General features: G+C 47.0%; 1 protein-coding gene across 1 annotated transcript in view; it reads right to left on the bottom strand.

Annotated features, from left to right (window-relative positions):
- The window catches only part of LOC119174401 (metabotropic glutamate receptor 5-like), a 165,052-nt gene that overhangs the window by 23,688 nt on the left and 126,778 nt on the right, over positions 1-14,586 (bottom strand). The window contains exons 6-8 of the mRNA XM_075895697.1: positions 13,184-13,416; positions 11,708-11,947; positions 2,191-2,369 (exon numbers count right to left, since the gene is read on the bottom strand). Coding sequence (XP_075751812.1) covers positions 2,191-2,369; positions 11,708-11,947; positions 13,184-13,416 — 652 coding nt within the window. The remainder of the gene's footprint in view (positions 1-2,190; positions 2,370-11,707; positions 11,948-13,183; positions 13,417-14,586) is intronic.

Genomic DNA, 14,586 nt, shown 5'->3' with positions numbered 1-14,586 from the left:
CTTTCGTCATCCATTGACGTCACTTAACACCAAATTTGGCATGTGTGGAGCTAGCGAAACGGCCGCGAGCGCATCATGAAGGGCCCAATATACTCCAATGTAGCGTCGACGCGCGAGCACGCTTTGCACAGCGACGTTACGTTAGCAAAACGGGAGTACTGTATGGTCTGACACCAGGCGCGACAAGCGTCCTTCGGTGGGGCTCGACTGCAACCGGTGCGAAATGCGACGTGCTACATTTCGCACCGATGCGCTACCCAGACAACGACGCGTCTCCCTCTTTTCGTGACGGAGGGATGCCAGACGCGCTGAGGCGCGCATGCGTCAAAGCAACGCAGCGTGGTGCGTGCCTGCGTTTATATGGCAGGACTGGCGCTTGGTGTCGCAAAGGCGGTGAGCACGCGCGCTGCGTCACGTCGAAATGTATTGGCGCCTTGACTGTGGCATGTAATCATGTTCTACCATGACACACATCTCATGATTATGTTTGCACCAGTTCCATAGCTTCGTCGTCCATTGATGCCACGTAATACCGAATTCGGCATGTGTGAAGCTAGCTAAAGGGCCGTGAGCGCATCATAAGTGTGTCATGTAGTCATGTTGTTACATAACATGCATCTCATGTTTATCATGTTTGCACCAGTATCATACCTTCGTCATCTATTCACGTCCCGTGATACCAAATTTGGTATAATTGAAGATAGCGAAACGGCTGCGAGCGCGTCATGAGCTTGGCATGTAGTCATGTTGTTAACTGACACGCTTGTCATGATTTTGATGTTGGTGATCTTTCGCTTGTGTTCACCATGCAATCATGTCATACCATACCAGTTTTGCTACAAGCCATGTCAACGAAACCACTGCAAGAGCTGCAGGGCCATGAAATGTGAATCATGACATTTATGACATCCATGTCATGATTTTCTTGTTATGACTACTCAAATATGTTCTTCATACAGTCATGTTATGCCATACCAAGTTTGGTATCGATACCATTATCGAAACAGCCAGGAGAGCTAAATGTCGTAGGCGGCTAAGTAGATAGATAGATAGATAGATAGATAGATAGATAGATAGATAGATAGATAGATAGATAGATAGATAGATAGATAGATAGATAGATAGATAGATAGATAGATAGACAGACAGACAGACAGACAGACAGACAGACAGACAGACAGACAGACAGACAGACAGACAGACAGACAGACAGACAGATAGATAGATAGATAGATAGATAGATAGATAGATAGATAGATAGATAGATAGATAGATAGATATATAGATAGATAGATAGATAGATACGCTCAATGTCACCGAAGTTCGCTAAGAAATGCTTCGCATTTGAAAAAACGCCCCCACCTTTTTGAGGGGAATCGTGACGAAACGCGAATGCATTTCTTGCGCCTAGAGAGGGCACTGTTTCTGTCAGACATCCGCCTTCACCGAGTTTTGCCATCGCCTTGAGAGGGGCCCAGCCAGCAAATGGTCGGGAGTGAGCACAAGTGAACACACGGGAGAGTGGGGCGCCAGCGTTCTCGGTTCTTCGTTGGCGTTTCACAGCAGCGTCTCGAGCACACCTTTTCGGATGTTCTTGAGAGGCGCCCAGCCAGCGAACGGTCGAAAGTGAGAAGCGAGCAGACGGAAGAATGGGGCGCCAGCATTCTCACCATTGCCTTGGCGTTTCATGGCGGCGTCTTGAGCACACACTTTCGGGTGTTCTTGACAGGCGCCCAGTCAGCGAACGGTCGAGTCAGACGAGAGTTGACAGGAGAGTGGGGCACAGGGATGAGAAAGAGCGAACGGTGAGAGAAGAAGCGGTGAAGCACTGCACCGATCCGTTCTTACACACTCTCGCTCCAGATGTTCCGGTTGCTAGGGGCGAGGATAAGTGCGCGCGCCCGCAGCTGTTGCTATGAGAGAGGGAATGAGAGCGAAGAGATAACTCCTGCCGGTGCGCGGCCCCCGCCACGTACCTTGCCACCGGATGCCTGACATAGCCCAACTAAGTACATTCCCATTCAAAAATCGCGTGGCCATAACTCAGTAAACGTATGCAGTAGACTGGGGCACCCCTTGTGCCCCCGCCATGCGCCCACTTACGGTCACTAGCGCCTACTGCTAGTGTATAATCTTTAGTGTGCTACTATGGAATTATATGATTTCAGGCTTGGTGATTCAGTGGCATACCTTGACTTTTCCCTTTTCGCAGTGCAGCGAGCAAATGGAGATTGGCGGCGCCGTGCGTTGTTCTCGGTGCCACTGCACGTCTCGGGTCATTGTGAGCTCGCCGTTGACCCACGAACCAACCTGTACGTAGTCGTAGTGGTGCTCACCCAGTTGTTGGTAGTTCATCAGGTCATACCTGCATTATCGAGCATGAAACTTGAATCAGTCAGATACACATCGCAATGCGTCAACGTCAGATGGTCGCTTTATCAAATCACAGCGTGTGGTATGCAACGAAAGTTTCTAAGATTGCAAGCTTTCTCTCTTACTCTTTTTTTAATGAATAACAGCGACGTAGACACAAGGAGAGGTTCTAGATCAAGTTTGTTTGCATTGGCCTATAGGACTGCGTGTATTTTATGTCTCGTAAGAACACACTTCGATCGAGCGAGTGAGTGGGTGAGTGAGTTAGCAAGTGAGTGAGCGAGTGAGTGAGTGAGTGAGTGAGTGAGGAGAAACTTCATTGAATATGTCCGGCAGTTTTGCGCCGGGTGGGCCCACAAGCACGCCGGCCTAGGTGACTGCCTCAAAACGCAAAAATTTTAGGACAATTAGTTTACTAATTTTCTGACGACAGAATCTGATGTAATTGAGATAGCCAAGAAAAAAGGTGCCTTCTGTGAAAAGTAGTACTCATTTCAAACATGACACGGAAGAAGAAAACGAAATATATTAAGTTAACCACGTCGTGAAGACAAAGTCTGCCGTGTGAAATGCTTGAAATGCTCTGCTGAGCAGCTGCTGCGTTGGGTAGTCGCTGTGCCACGCGGCAGGCGTTTACTATGCGAAGCGAATAGCACAGGACGGTAAAACGCTCGGCGATTTGAAATCAGCACTAACGTATACAGCTGGCGTCATTTTGCAATGAAAAAGCACAAAAATAACTGCAATACCTCTCAAAGCACGCACGCGAAACCCACCACCAGCTGTGGCTCTGGCTCCAGGAGAGGCGTCGACGACGGAGGCAGAGAAGGTGGCTGTTTTGTTTTCCCAGCCTAGCAGAAATCATTGGTAGTGCGGAGTTCTTTTCCGCGAACCATCTGTTTCGACGGTGCACCGCAGTAAAGAAGCCATGCAAAATATTTCGCTTAAGTATAATTGACTCGCAACCGATTCTCCGAACGCGCCTCCGCGAAAAGAAATTCGCGACATTCGGTTCATCCGTGCTGTCACCTTCACTTTCGCTTAAAGAAAAAAAATGAATCACACGTGGCTCGTCCGAGGATGCTTTCCGGCTAACGATAACTGCGAGTTAGTGGGAAAACATCGCTTCCAGCTTGCACGAGTAACAGCGCGTTCGCTAGCGGCAAACAATGAAGTTAGTAAGAGGCAGGGGTACCTTTCGATAGCGTTAGGTAAGGTTGGTGCAGTTTATGAAGCGTGAAATATCCTTGTACACGCAAACATCTCAAGCGCCTAGAAAAAAAAACAAAGCACAATGTCGACTTCCGCATCCATTAGAAATTCATGCGCTGTATCAGCCGAAGGTAAAGCTTGTCAGGGAATTCTGCAGTTAATTGCACAAGCTAATGAGCCACACGATAACACTCGCATGAAGAGAGCTTCCTTACGCCATTTTAATAACCCCGCCGCTTCGGGGTATTACCTATAGGTTTGCAGTGACATTCCTAGAAGGCTTAGGTAACACAACCCTTTCGTGACGGTTGCCGCCAATGGCATGACGTACTTCTTAATTTAAACAGCAAGATAACGCGTGCTGTTTAAATGCTTCCTGATAAACGATAATGCTCCCTGGCGCAATTTGTTAATTCGGATAGGCGAGGCGAGGCAACGGATAGGTTGGAGGCTGGAAGTTCAACCTAATAGAGCCTGGTTGAAGGCCCTCCGATGAGAGAATGGGCAATTGGCTTGATATGTAGGGTTTACCGTCCCAAAACAACCATATTATTATGAGTGACGCCGTATAGTGGAGGGCTGCGGAAATTTTGACCATCTGGGATTCTTTAACGTGCAGCCAAATCTGAGCACATGAACTCACTGCATTGTCGCCTCCATCGAGTACAGCCGCCATTGCCTCGATTCGATCCCGCGACTTGCGGGTCAGCAGCCTAGTGCCTTGTATAACCCAAGTGATGTCCTGTGACGTTATAACTTCTCTCGAATCGGTCCACGACCGTCTCATAAGCCAACCGATAAGCGGGTGATTTTACGAGGGGGTGTGGCATGTTACGTCTGGACGTAGGAAGCTGTGCAGAAAACGGCGAAATTGTTATCGCAAACACGCCCAACGGTACCCAGAACTTCACCGTTACGACAGAAAGGGGGAAAAAGAAAGGAGGAATTAGCACTAAGCCACGCAAGGCTTGAAACAGTGACACTGGACAAATGTTTAGGTTTTTTGTGTGTGTGCCTTAGTTAGGTGATGCAGGTTCTAGGTTTATTCTAAGTTATTGCTAGGTTTTATCTAGGTGATGTATAGTTGTTTCTAAGATGATTCTCAGCGCAGAGAGGTTCGAGGTACGCCACACACAGTCACAGGCACGACATAGATGTCCAAACTTCAGAGACGCAAACTCGCGTTGAAACCGAGCGTTCGCACCTGTCACACATCTACGGACACGTCATCGTTATGGTAGCCTTTCCATCGCATCGGTGTCTTCGAAGCCGCCGTTACCTTTACCGCTCCCTGCCATTCTCTCGTTTGATGCATAGCGTTTCCTATAAATACACTAGAGGGAACTCTGGCGCTAGTGTCTATGGGAGCTGCAAGGCATGGCACTTTAGCAAGCATGGGAATGATGGGTAGTTCACGGATTTGCCTGATTGCCGTACTTTCGGCTTCGCTTGGCTTTGCGTGGCTTGAAGCTGCATGGTCGCTGAAAAATCGCAGCGCCAGAGCCCCCTTTAGTTATTTTTAGAAGACTCTATAATTTGACTTACTGGTGGTTTTCGGCTCATCGCAGCTTCGCAGTCATTTGTCGGGCCAAAAGTTGTCTACGTTATTTATAGTGGACCTGTGGTTAGCAACCTGTCACTGGATTTACCTTATTTTTTAGACACATACACCTATCGTGATGATCATAGTTTTCTTGTAGGCCACTCAGGAGGACATACATGTTAAGACAATGATAGTTTACTGCGATCAACTCCTAACGAACGATTTGAAAAACAGCTCAGACGTTGAAACTGAGTGCGTCGAATTTCGTGTCGCGAACAGCTCGCAAAGTTTCCCTGTGTTCCGTACTGCTTTCTGAATAGTGGTTCTCATATACCTCGAAGAACTTCCAGGAGTCGCAGCGTCGTCGTCACTTATGACAATGAACGAAAACGCAGGTGCTGCACGAACAAGCGGGATGACGGAAGCATCATCTAGCACACTACACGTGTTCCTGTTGAAGCCGGTATACACTCATAACTCCTGTATGCCGCTTAATCGAGTATGGCGTTGATTCAGCAACCCACCTGTTTCAGTGACCAGGTACATATGGTCCCCGCGCAAGTGATTTCCGATAGTGGCAGCGTCCTTACGACGAGAAAGTTGTCAAAAACGTCGTCGCTCTCAAGTTTTAATGTAATATAAAGAATATCTCAGGTGGTCAAAATCGATCTGAATCCATTCATCCCGGCGTATTCGACAGCGCTGATATTTAAGTCGTTAGGCCACCCCAACATTCTTTGACTGAGTCATCACCTTTGATTAGGTGTCTACGCGCGGTAAATCCTTTATTTTAACCGAGGCCATTAGAGACGACGACGACGATAGTGTATACGACAGTAGCATACGACATGACAGCTCAGTTTCATAAATTGCCAAATCGAACCCTGCACGCGAACGGAAATACCGAAGAGCTGTATACAGTTACGTCGCTTGGTGTCACGCAGGAAAATCCATGCACCGCATAGCGATCTATAGCAAAGCGGTAGAAATGTTTCGTGAGGCTGAGGAACTGCTATATGCGTGGGCATTGTGGCTTTGAAAAGGGAAAAATGAAGAAGTGCGGCAAACTTGCTGAAACCCGCCAACAAGACATCGACTATACCATTGCGCTTGCCCGCGGGAGATGCGAGCGCAAACGTTTAGCCACATTACGTTTACTGCGTTTTTACCAACACTCACCAATGATCATTCATTCCGAAATAGTTCTGGGCCACTCTGGTTAGTTGTTCAGTGTGATTCTATAACTTTCCTAGTTATCAAATTCATTTTAATTCAACGTTAATTTTTCTGTATGTTGCACGATTCATGTTGCACGATTTGTAACGACAGTATGTAAGAACAGTAATAGATCATCGGTCGGTCGGTTGGTCGATCGGTCGGTTAGTGCTCCTGACGCAATGGCATATTACTGTTGTTACATACGTGCTATAGCGACATATACACCGCTAATACAAAGTGTTGATCAAAGTACACAAATCGTGCCACAAGAAGGAAGTACTACAAAAAATAAACGTTGAAATAAAAATGAATTCGTTGACTAGGAAAGTTATGTAATCATACTGAACAACTACCCAGAGGGGCCCAGAACTATTCCGCAATGATTGATGAATGGCGAGTGTTGGCGAACGCATTAAACCTGATGCGGCTAAATGTTTGCGCTCGCATTTCCCGCGGGTAAGCACAGTGGTATAGTCGATGTCCTCTTGGCGCGCTTCAGCACCAGTACCCACGGCGCTCGGCAAGGGGCGAGGCTTGTATTGCACAGTGATCATGTGCCTTCAAAGGGACGCCTTCTGAGCAAAATTAAAAATGAAGACAGAGCAGAAAGGGAGCGGATACATTCACGGGAGTTTTGTAAGAGTGCGGATGCGAAACATTTTCTTTGATCCCCGCTTTCGAGTCACACTCATTTTCGCCGCAAGCACTCGAAGCTGCCGAAAAACAGAGAAGCGGAAATCGTTATCAAGATGCCATCGAGAAACTTTTCTTTTTAGCTAATTGTGAGGTGTAGAGGTGTTGTTGCCATATGCAGTTTTCTTGTGTTTGAATAACATCAACTTATCGTTTCGCGTTTCCTTATCGCAAAAGAAGTAAACATGCCGACAGTTAGACTTACAATAGCACTCCTCATAATTTCTCTATACCTGCAGCAAACGCGCTAAACTCGTCAACGAAGCTTGAACAAAATGAGATCAAAGTAAACACTCGCTTAGTCTAAGCCATGGCAATCCTCCTTCAAAACATATGATGATGATGATGATGATAATGATGATGATGATGATGATGATGATGATGATGATGATGACGTTGTATTGATGGCACTCACTCACAAAGGAGGATGGGTCAAGGACGAGGCGGCAGGAAGCCTTAAACTGGAGGTCTGTGACGCTAAACCAAACTGGGAATTGGTCACAACGATATTAAACCTTGTTTTTTATCTTATTTTTCTTTTTGTCTGTGCGATCGCGAGCCCTCTTTTCACTCAAATATTGCAATACCAGTTAGATAACCAATCTATCCCTGGCCCATACAAAGAATAAAGGAGGTAATGAGGGGAACCATAATTGCAATAGCTGCAAAGAGGTACATTTGCTGACGCCTTCTGGAAAACAGCTATAGATGCAACATAGGAAGACGAAAAACATTGGCCCCGTATCTGGATGTTTCTCTGCAAATGTCATCGGAAAATGATAGTCTGGCGTGTGGAGAGAGTGAACAAAACGTTTATTTGATGTTCTGCGCGAGAAAAATTGGTGAATTTTATTCTAGAAACACTGCGTTAGAGAGTCTCGATCCGTGCAGGGAAGGCGAACGAACGCATCGAGGCACGTTAGACACGAGCGCTATCTGGCAGTTATCTTCGAAAACGAAGGAAGGCCTGCGCGCCCACGGAGAAAGATGCGCGCCTGTCTCGGGGGCGCTATGGCCTAGAACGCAAAGGGACGGGCAGGTGCCACCACAGTGCCGTATTAGCAAAGCGCTGGAAACACTTGACTTTTTGAGCGTCTAGTTGCACTGTCAGCGCAGCGTGATTAACGCGACGGACCTTAGAATTACTTATGTATTCCTTCTCTTGTATGAAGACGCACATATTAGATATTGACGTGTTGTCATGGTGCCTCAGATATGCGCAATAATTGCTTTTTATTTAAAATCACACATGTATGAACGCTGAAACTTGAGCAATATTGGTGGGCGCTGTGGATAGGGATACCCGTTTGAGGTATTGCTTGGTGCCGTTTGGGGTATTGGTACGGTGGACAAGCAAACAAATGGACAGACAGACAGACAGACAGACAGACAGACAGACAGACAGACAGACAGACAGACAGACAGAGAGAGAGACAGACAGACAGACAGACAGACAGACAGACAGACAGACAGACAGACAGGCAGGCAGGCAGGCAGACAGGCAGGCAGGCAGGCAGACAGACAGACAGACAGACAGACAGACAGACAGACAGACAGGCAGGCAGGCAGGCAGGCAGGCCAAAATTTTTGCGTCGCAGTACCCCAGGAAAGACTATTGTCTTTAAAAGTCACAGATTTGCCACAAAGGCAATGCAATGAACGCGATAGCAATAAATTTGAAGCTAACGCGCAGAATGACAAGCAGATCTAAACATGCCCCACGCTTTTTACGCACAAAATGATGCACGAAACGTACTCGCAGTACAGATGAACGCGAACAAGCGTCTCAGTTGTTACTTCGCCGTGTCTAAAAAGCGTGCCCTTTCCGCAAACGGAGGCTCTGCAACGTCTGCAGTGACATTTGAGCACCCCGTAATTACAACGGAATTGTTCTAGTGCAAGCCCATCGCCAGCCAAGACGTATGATCCTCCCCACCGGGAGATAAGGGCGAGAGAAAGATTGTCCACTCCCCTCCTTTCCACGGGCGAAAGTACGCGCGAGAGATGACAGCCACCACGCGCTCATTGCGCCATCTTGCTGATAATGCTGAAAACACGATAGTTCCCCCCGAGATGCCCGCCAACAGCGGTAAATGGTAAATATAAACAGCTTGCCGTTTGAACGTTGAAGGAGGTACACTTTGGTGGCTAGGTGGTTACCGCCTCGCATCCTCGACGTGAAGGTCCCACGTTCGATTCCGCGCGCCGGGGTCTTTTTTTTTTCAGTTTTTTTCTTTCTTGAGTTTTCCTATATATAGATACGTATACATATACAGTGCAGGACGCCCACGCCTGCACCGGCGGTGAAATGCAAAATCCAGCCGAGAGTGTTCATATAATGGCTATATAGCAATAACAATCAAAGTGGAATAAAAGAAGTGAATATTTCAGTGAGACAGGAGGGGAGGGGTTCAAGTAGCTTGTTTTTCTGCTACGCGCAAGCAATGAAAGCAACAGGCGTTGTTTGCTGCGTTCGGCCACGTCGTCATGATTACGAGCTAAATTGAAAGAAGTTGCGGGTTTAGATCACAAAGGTAAAAAGGGTACTTTTTTGTCCACTTCAATTGCTTTAAATTTAGGTCATAGTCATTACAGTACAGTTGAACACGACAAACACATCCCGTATGCTTTGCTTGACATAATTGCCAGTTGTTTTCATTGTGCCGAACTAATGTGACAAATAAACACAGCCAAAAGCAGCGCATGAAAACGATAACAATGTTGTGTATAGAAACGGGATGCCTTGGCAGTTTTGTGAAGAAAATTTAGACGGCCACAATTAGCCTGCTGGCGTAAAGAAGCAGATGCATTCTCACGCTTAGGTTAAGATGATGTCTCTCACAAAAAAAGGTGAGGTATGTACGTCACTTCACGTTCGCTCTCTCTAACGCATTAAGTGTGTCATCATTTACCTGAACCTAAAGACAAGCGATGCTAGGGGGGGGGGGGGAAGGGACCAGGCACGGCAAAGTGAGCGCACACAAGCACCACAGTGACATGTGCGAAAAGCGTGAATGGGCGGCACCGATGAGCCACGCCGGGAAAAGAAATAATTAGTGGGTGGAGGGAAGCTCGGCTGCCTGTGTTTTTGGGCGTCGTCTTGGTTCGGGAAATGGCGCGTCTGGAAGTAACGACCCGGTGACGTTATTAGTCACGGGTAACGGACAAGTGAAGAATGCGCTTGACACTCGGCAAGGCGGGCCGCCATTCCAGCTAACTCTTCGAGAACATCTTTCTTTTCGTCTTTCCAGGAAGCCGTAGCTTCAGATTAGCTTACTGCTTTGCTCGGTCTGCTTGAACACTTCTGTGCCAGTGAGATGCGTCTCGTTACACCACTCTCGGCCTCGGCGTAAAGGCTGCACCGTCTTGCCTACAGGAACTAAAGGCACACGTCAGTTCTAGACCTATTATGGGCTCTCCCGGAATCTGGCAGGCGCTGCTCCGATAATAGGATAACCTGCACCTGCGCCATCTCTCTCTCTCTCTCATTCTGTCTCTCCTCCCCACTGCTCTTTGAGCCACAAGATCTGATTGGTATGTGAGGTTTAAAGTCCCAAAACAATCATGTGATCATGAGAAACGCCGTAGTGCACGGCTCCGGAAATTTCGACCACCTGGGGTTCTTTAACGTTCACCCAAATTTGAGCACACGGGCCTACAGCATATTCGCCTCCATCAAAAATGCAGCCGCCGAAGCCGCGATTCTATCCCGCGACCCGCGGGTCAGCAGCAGAGTACCTCGGCCGCTAGACCACCGCGGCGAGGTCTCTGCACCAGAAGGGCGACCTTAGTGTGTGGAGGCAAATCTCAGCTCTGGTGGTCGCATTTTGACAGGGGCGAAATGATAGAGACCCGCGTGTTACGTGATTTCACACCGGTTGGCCAATATTTCAGGAACACTTGACTGCAGTATGCCTCATTTATATTCGTATCGTAGATTCGGCATGCAAACCCTTACGCTTGCCGCCCCCCTTTTTCTCTCTGCACTGGTAGGGTAGCAAATGAGAGCTAAGTTTACCTCTCTGCCCCTCATATCCTTTTCTTTATCTCTCTTTCCGTCTCTCTCTATCTCTCTCTCTCTCTCTCCCTCGCTCTCTGGCTATAAACACGTATATATAGATATGTGCGTACGCACGACGTCAAATCTGGGGTTATATGTTTTTTCTTTACTTCCACGCCCTGAACCACTGACCATGCAGGGACGTCAGGCCGCGGCATGTTACATTTCGTTCATTCATGACCTTATTCGGCAAGCGAACTGTATGTAACATAAACTGAGATAACGTGCGGCGTATCAGTTGGCTGTATATTGCACTGCTTCCACGAACATCAGCTAAATGTGGCAGAATATCACGGAAAACCTGATAGTGACGCCACCATCGTCTTGGCAGCAAGAGCTCAACAGCACGAAAACTGTTTCGCTTTCTCGAGCAGCCATGCCCCCTTTTCGCCGAGTTATGACCGAACGGATCCCTTACACATTCCAGAGTGGAGTCACGCCAGAGTGGTATTGGCTGCTATCATTACCTCTTTTAACATTTCAATTAGTGCCTATGACATTCATTGCTTTGCCGTAGCGGCCAAACAAAGCTTTTTTTGTCTTTTACAGCCTGCATGGGATATTTCTAAGAAGCGATTGATATGACACTTAGAGGATTCGCTCACCGTCCTGGGGGTCTCCGTTCTCGTGGAAAAAAACCGTCTCGTTGTTCCACGCGAATGTGGCGTTCATCAGGTACTGCAAGAAGACGGAGCCGTTGACGGGCACCATGGCGGGGCACACGCCGGACGTATTGGGACAGAGGTCGCGTTGCATGTTGTGCAGGCCATACGCCATGGTGTATATGGACTTTTTCACAAACTCCACTTTGGTGTCCTGCTTGTGGCCCTCTCTTAGGTCTTCCTTGCCTAGACACGAACAGAGGATTACGATGAGAGTTGAGCAGTAACATAGGATTTCATTAACTTGTAAGCGATAACGAAATTGTATCCTCCACGTATGCTACCTCTGTTGTCACGGTGTTGTTTCCGTACCGAGCTAAATGTTGTAAAGTAGAAAATAACGTTACAAGTTCATGCGATGCCTACATTTTACGTATGGCAAGTCAACCATGTTTATTCACGTAATGCTGTTGGCTGCTGTATTTGCTGAAACAACACCAACCAAGTTGGCTAATGTTGATTTGCTTTGGCTATAAAAGCAAGTGAAGATAACTAGTGATATTTTGAAATAGCTCTGAAGCATTCCAAACGCGTTCACCATTAAATCAGCGCTGTCTTTTTTACTGTTAAGAAATAACAAAATGTTGTGTAGTATGTACCACCATTTAAAGAGAGCAACCGACGTTTTCTTCATTCACCTACATAAGCTTCTATCGTGTAAAAAAAAAACAAAGTGAGGATTGTGGTTGCAGCGGACATTCAGAAGCAGAAAGATATTCCGAGCTGCGTGAATATTGTTTCAAGAATATACATCTGAGATGCATCTTGTCTTCAAAATGAATGTCATATGGCAGGTGAACAGTGTCGTCCGGAAAATCCTATAGAATTTCCCGTACCTCTTCCAGTTAGAATGAGTGTGATCTTTATTAGCCGCTTTTGGTGGTGAGGCGGGGAATGGTCAAGGATGGTGAGCAATTTCATGTCAAACATTCAACAGAGTAAACAGTTCTTACATTACTCTAAAGAAGCCACTTCGACTGCGGTATATTGCATGAGCTTTCTATCCTGATCGGAAGATATTTAATTCTAAAGGTCAGGTGAGCTTACTGCGATTGGTATGTGTGGGTGTATGCATAGTAGGCCATAGCTTTGTAACAAATAGTTAGGCAACTTCCCTCTAGTGGCGCCAAGTCTGAATGAAGGGCAGAGCTGGGCAGCCTTCTTTGTTTCCGAGTCTCCGCTTTTCTCCGTCCTCCTACCTCTGTATTTAGATGCGAAGCATCTCTTGCTCGGGCCTATGTACCACGGCGTCGGCTTTGTCCGTGCTCACTCTACGCATGCGCAACTCTCCTCCTTAACTCCCTCCAACATTTGCGTGTCGCTCTCTCCACCTCTCTCCTACCCCCTGCTTGCGTTCGCTCTCCCCATTATATATATATATATATATATATATATATGTGTGTGTGTCGCTCTATAGCTCACCCGTGCACGTTCGGTTGTAGCGTGCCGAGCCCGGACCGACACCCAGTGAGCAGTTGAATCGCACTTCCCAGAACTCCTTGAACCAAGGGTTCCGCGTGTTGGTAAAAGGGTTCAGGCCGAAGTAGTAGTGATCGAAGGCGTGGTCGTAGTTGGCGTGAAAGCGGATCGAGAGGCTCCCGACGGACGCCTTCTCCTGGTTCTTGACCACGTCCTGGCGGTCGGACCAGCCGTCACTGCAGAAGGACAATAATGGAGCAGAGAGAGCAAATAAGCAGGTAATGTGGCAAATAGTTCTAGTTCTGGAACATACTCATGATGATCAACGCAACAAAAGGACACAGAAAACTATGAAGTACACGCCACAAGCGTGTACTTGTGCACTTCTCTACACGCCACAAGCATGTACACAAGCGTGTGCCTGGGACTGTTTCTTTTTTTTTTTCGTGCGCTGACTGTCATAAGAAATCAACACGAGTCAAATGACGTTCAACGGACCATCAAAAGGGTAGCAGCGTCAAGGTAAGGCGAACTCATAGAGGCATATACGCCTCATCAAAAGCGAAAAGTGAACGTCGGTGGCATCGGCGCCAACACGAGTGATGCAAGAAACAACCATGTGTTAACGTCACCCTATAACGTTATTACCACGTCATAAGTCGTCAAATTTTGTGACGTAATGATGCCGTCACCTGAAGAGTGAACATCGTATCACATGAATAGACGACATAGTCACTTGTGTAAACGAGAAGCGATTCCTGGGGCACTACAAAACTAGATGAGGCGAAAAAAGGTTCCAATGCGTCCGATATCAACACACAGTGCGAATTGAGCTACCTTTGGGTAAAGAAAACTTTCCGAACGTGGGAGGGGAGTACAGGTGTTTCAATACAATCAACGACGACGAATAAGAATTTTGTCTTTTGCCGACGAGTTGACTTGGGAAAATACATGACAGAACATGTGATAATTTAGCAACCGTGGATCTCTTTATCTAGCATAAAGGGTCTCGAAGGCATTCATATTCAGCTTTACGGTAATACAAACAAATAATCAACACACAAAACCAATGTGTATTGTTCGCGTATCACACACAACCGAAAAACTTCTTGCTATAGGCGCGTTGTAGAAGGCCGTCAAAGTCAAAATATAGCAACTTTCTTTACGGCTCTCTTTATCTTTTTTGAAGTGCAATGATATCAACTACGCCATCATGTTCTGCCTTTCGCACGTTATTTATCACTCTTTCCGTCACTGGCTCGCTTAATATGACGCCATGATATAAAAAAGCCTTACCTCATTTTATTCCTACATATCTAAAGATGTCATCTGGTTGATCCGTTAGCGAAACGTAAAAGAAGGAAAGCATCTAGCCATTGATGCATCTGCAAGGTCTCGAAATCTCC

Source organism: Rhipicephalus microplus, chromosome 5 (genome assembly GCF_043290135.1).
Source record: "Rhipicephalus microplus isolate Deutch F79 chromosome 5, USDA_Rmic, whole genome shotgun sequence".
NCBI lineage: Eukaryota > Metazoa > Arthropoda > Arachnida > Ixodida > Ixodidae > Rhipicephalus > Rhipicephalus microplus.
Note: the sequence above shows the minus strand (reverse complement) of the source record. Positions and strands in the feature narration are given on the sequence as shown.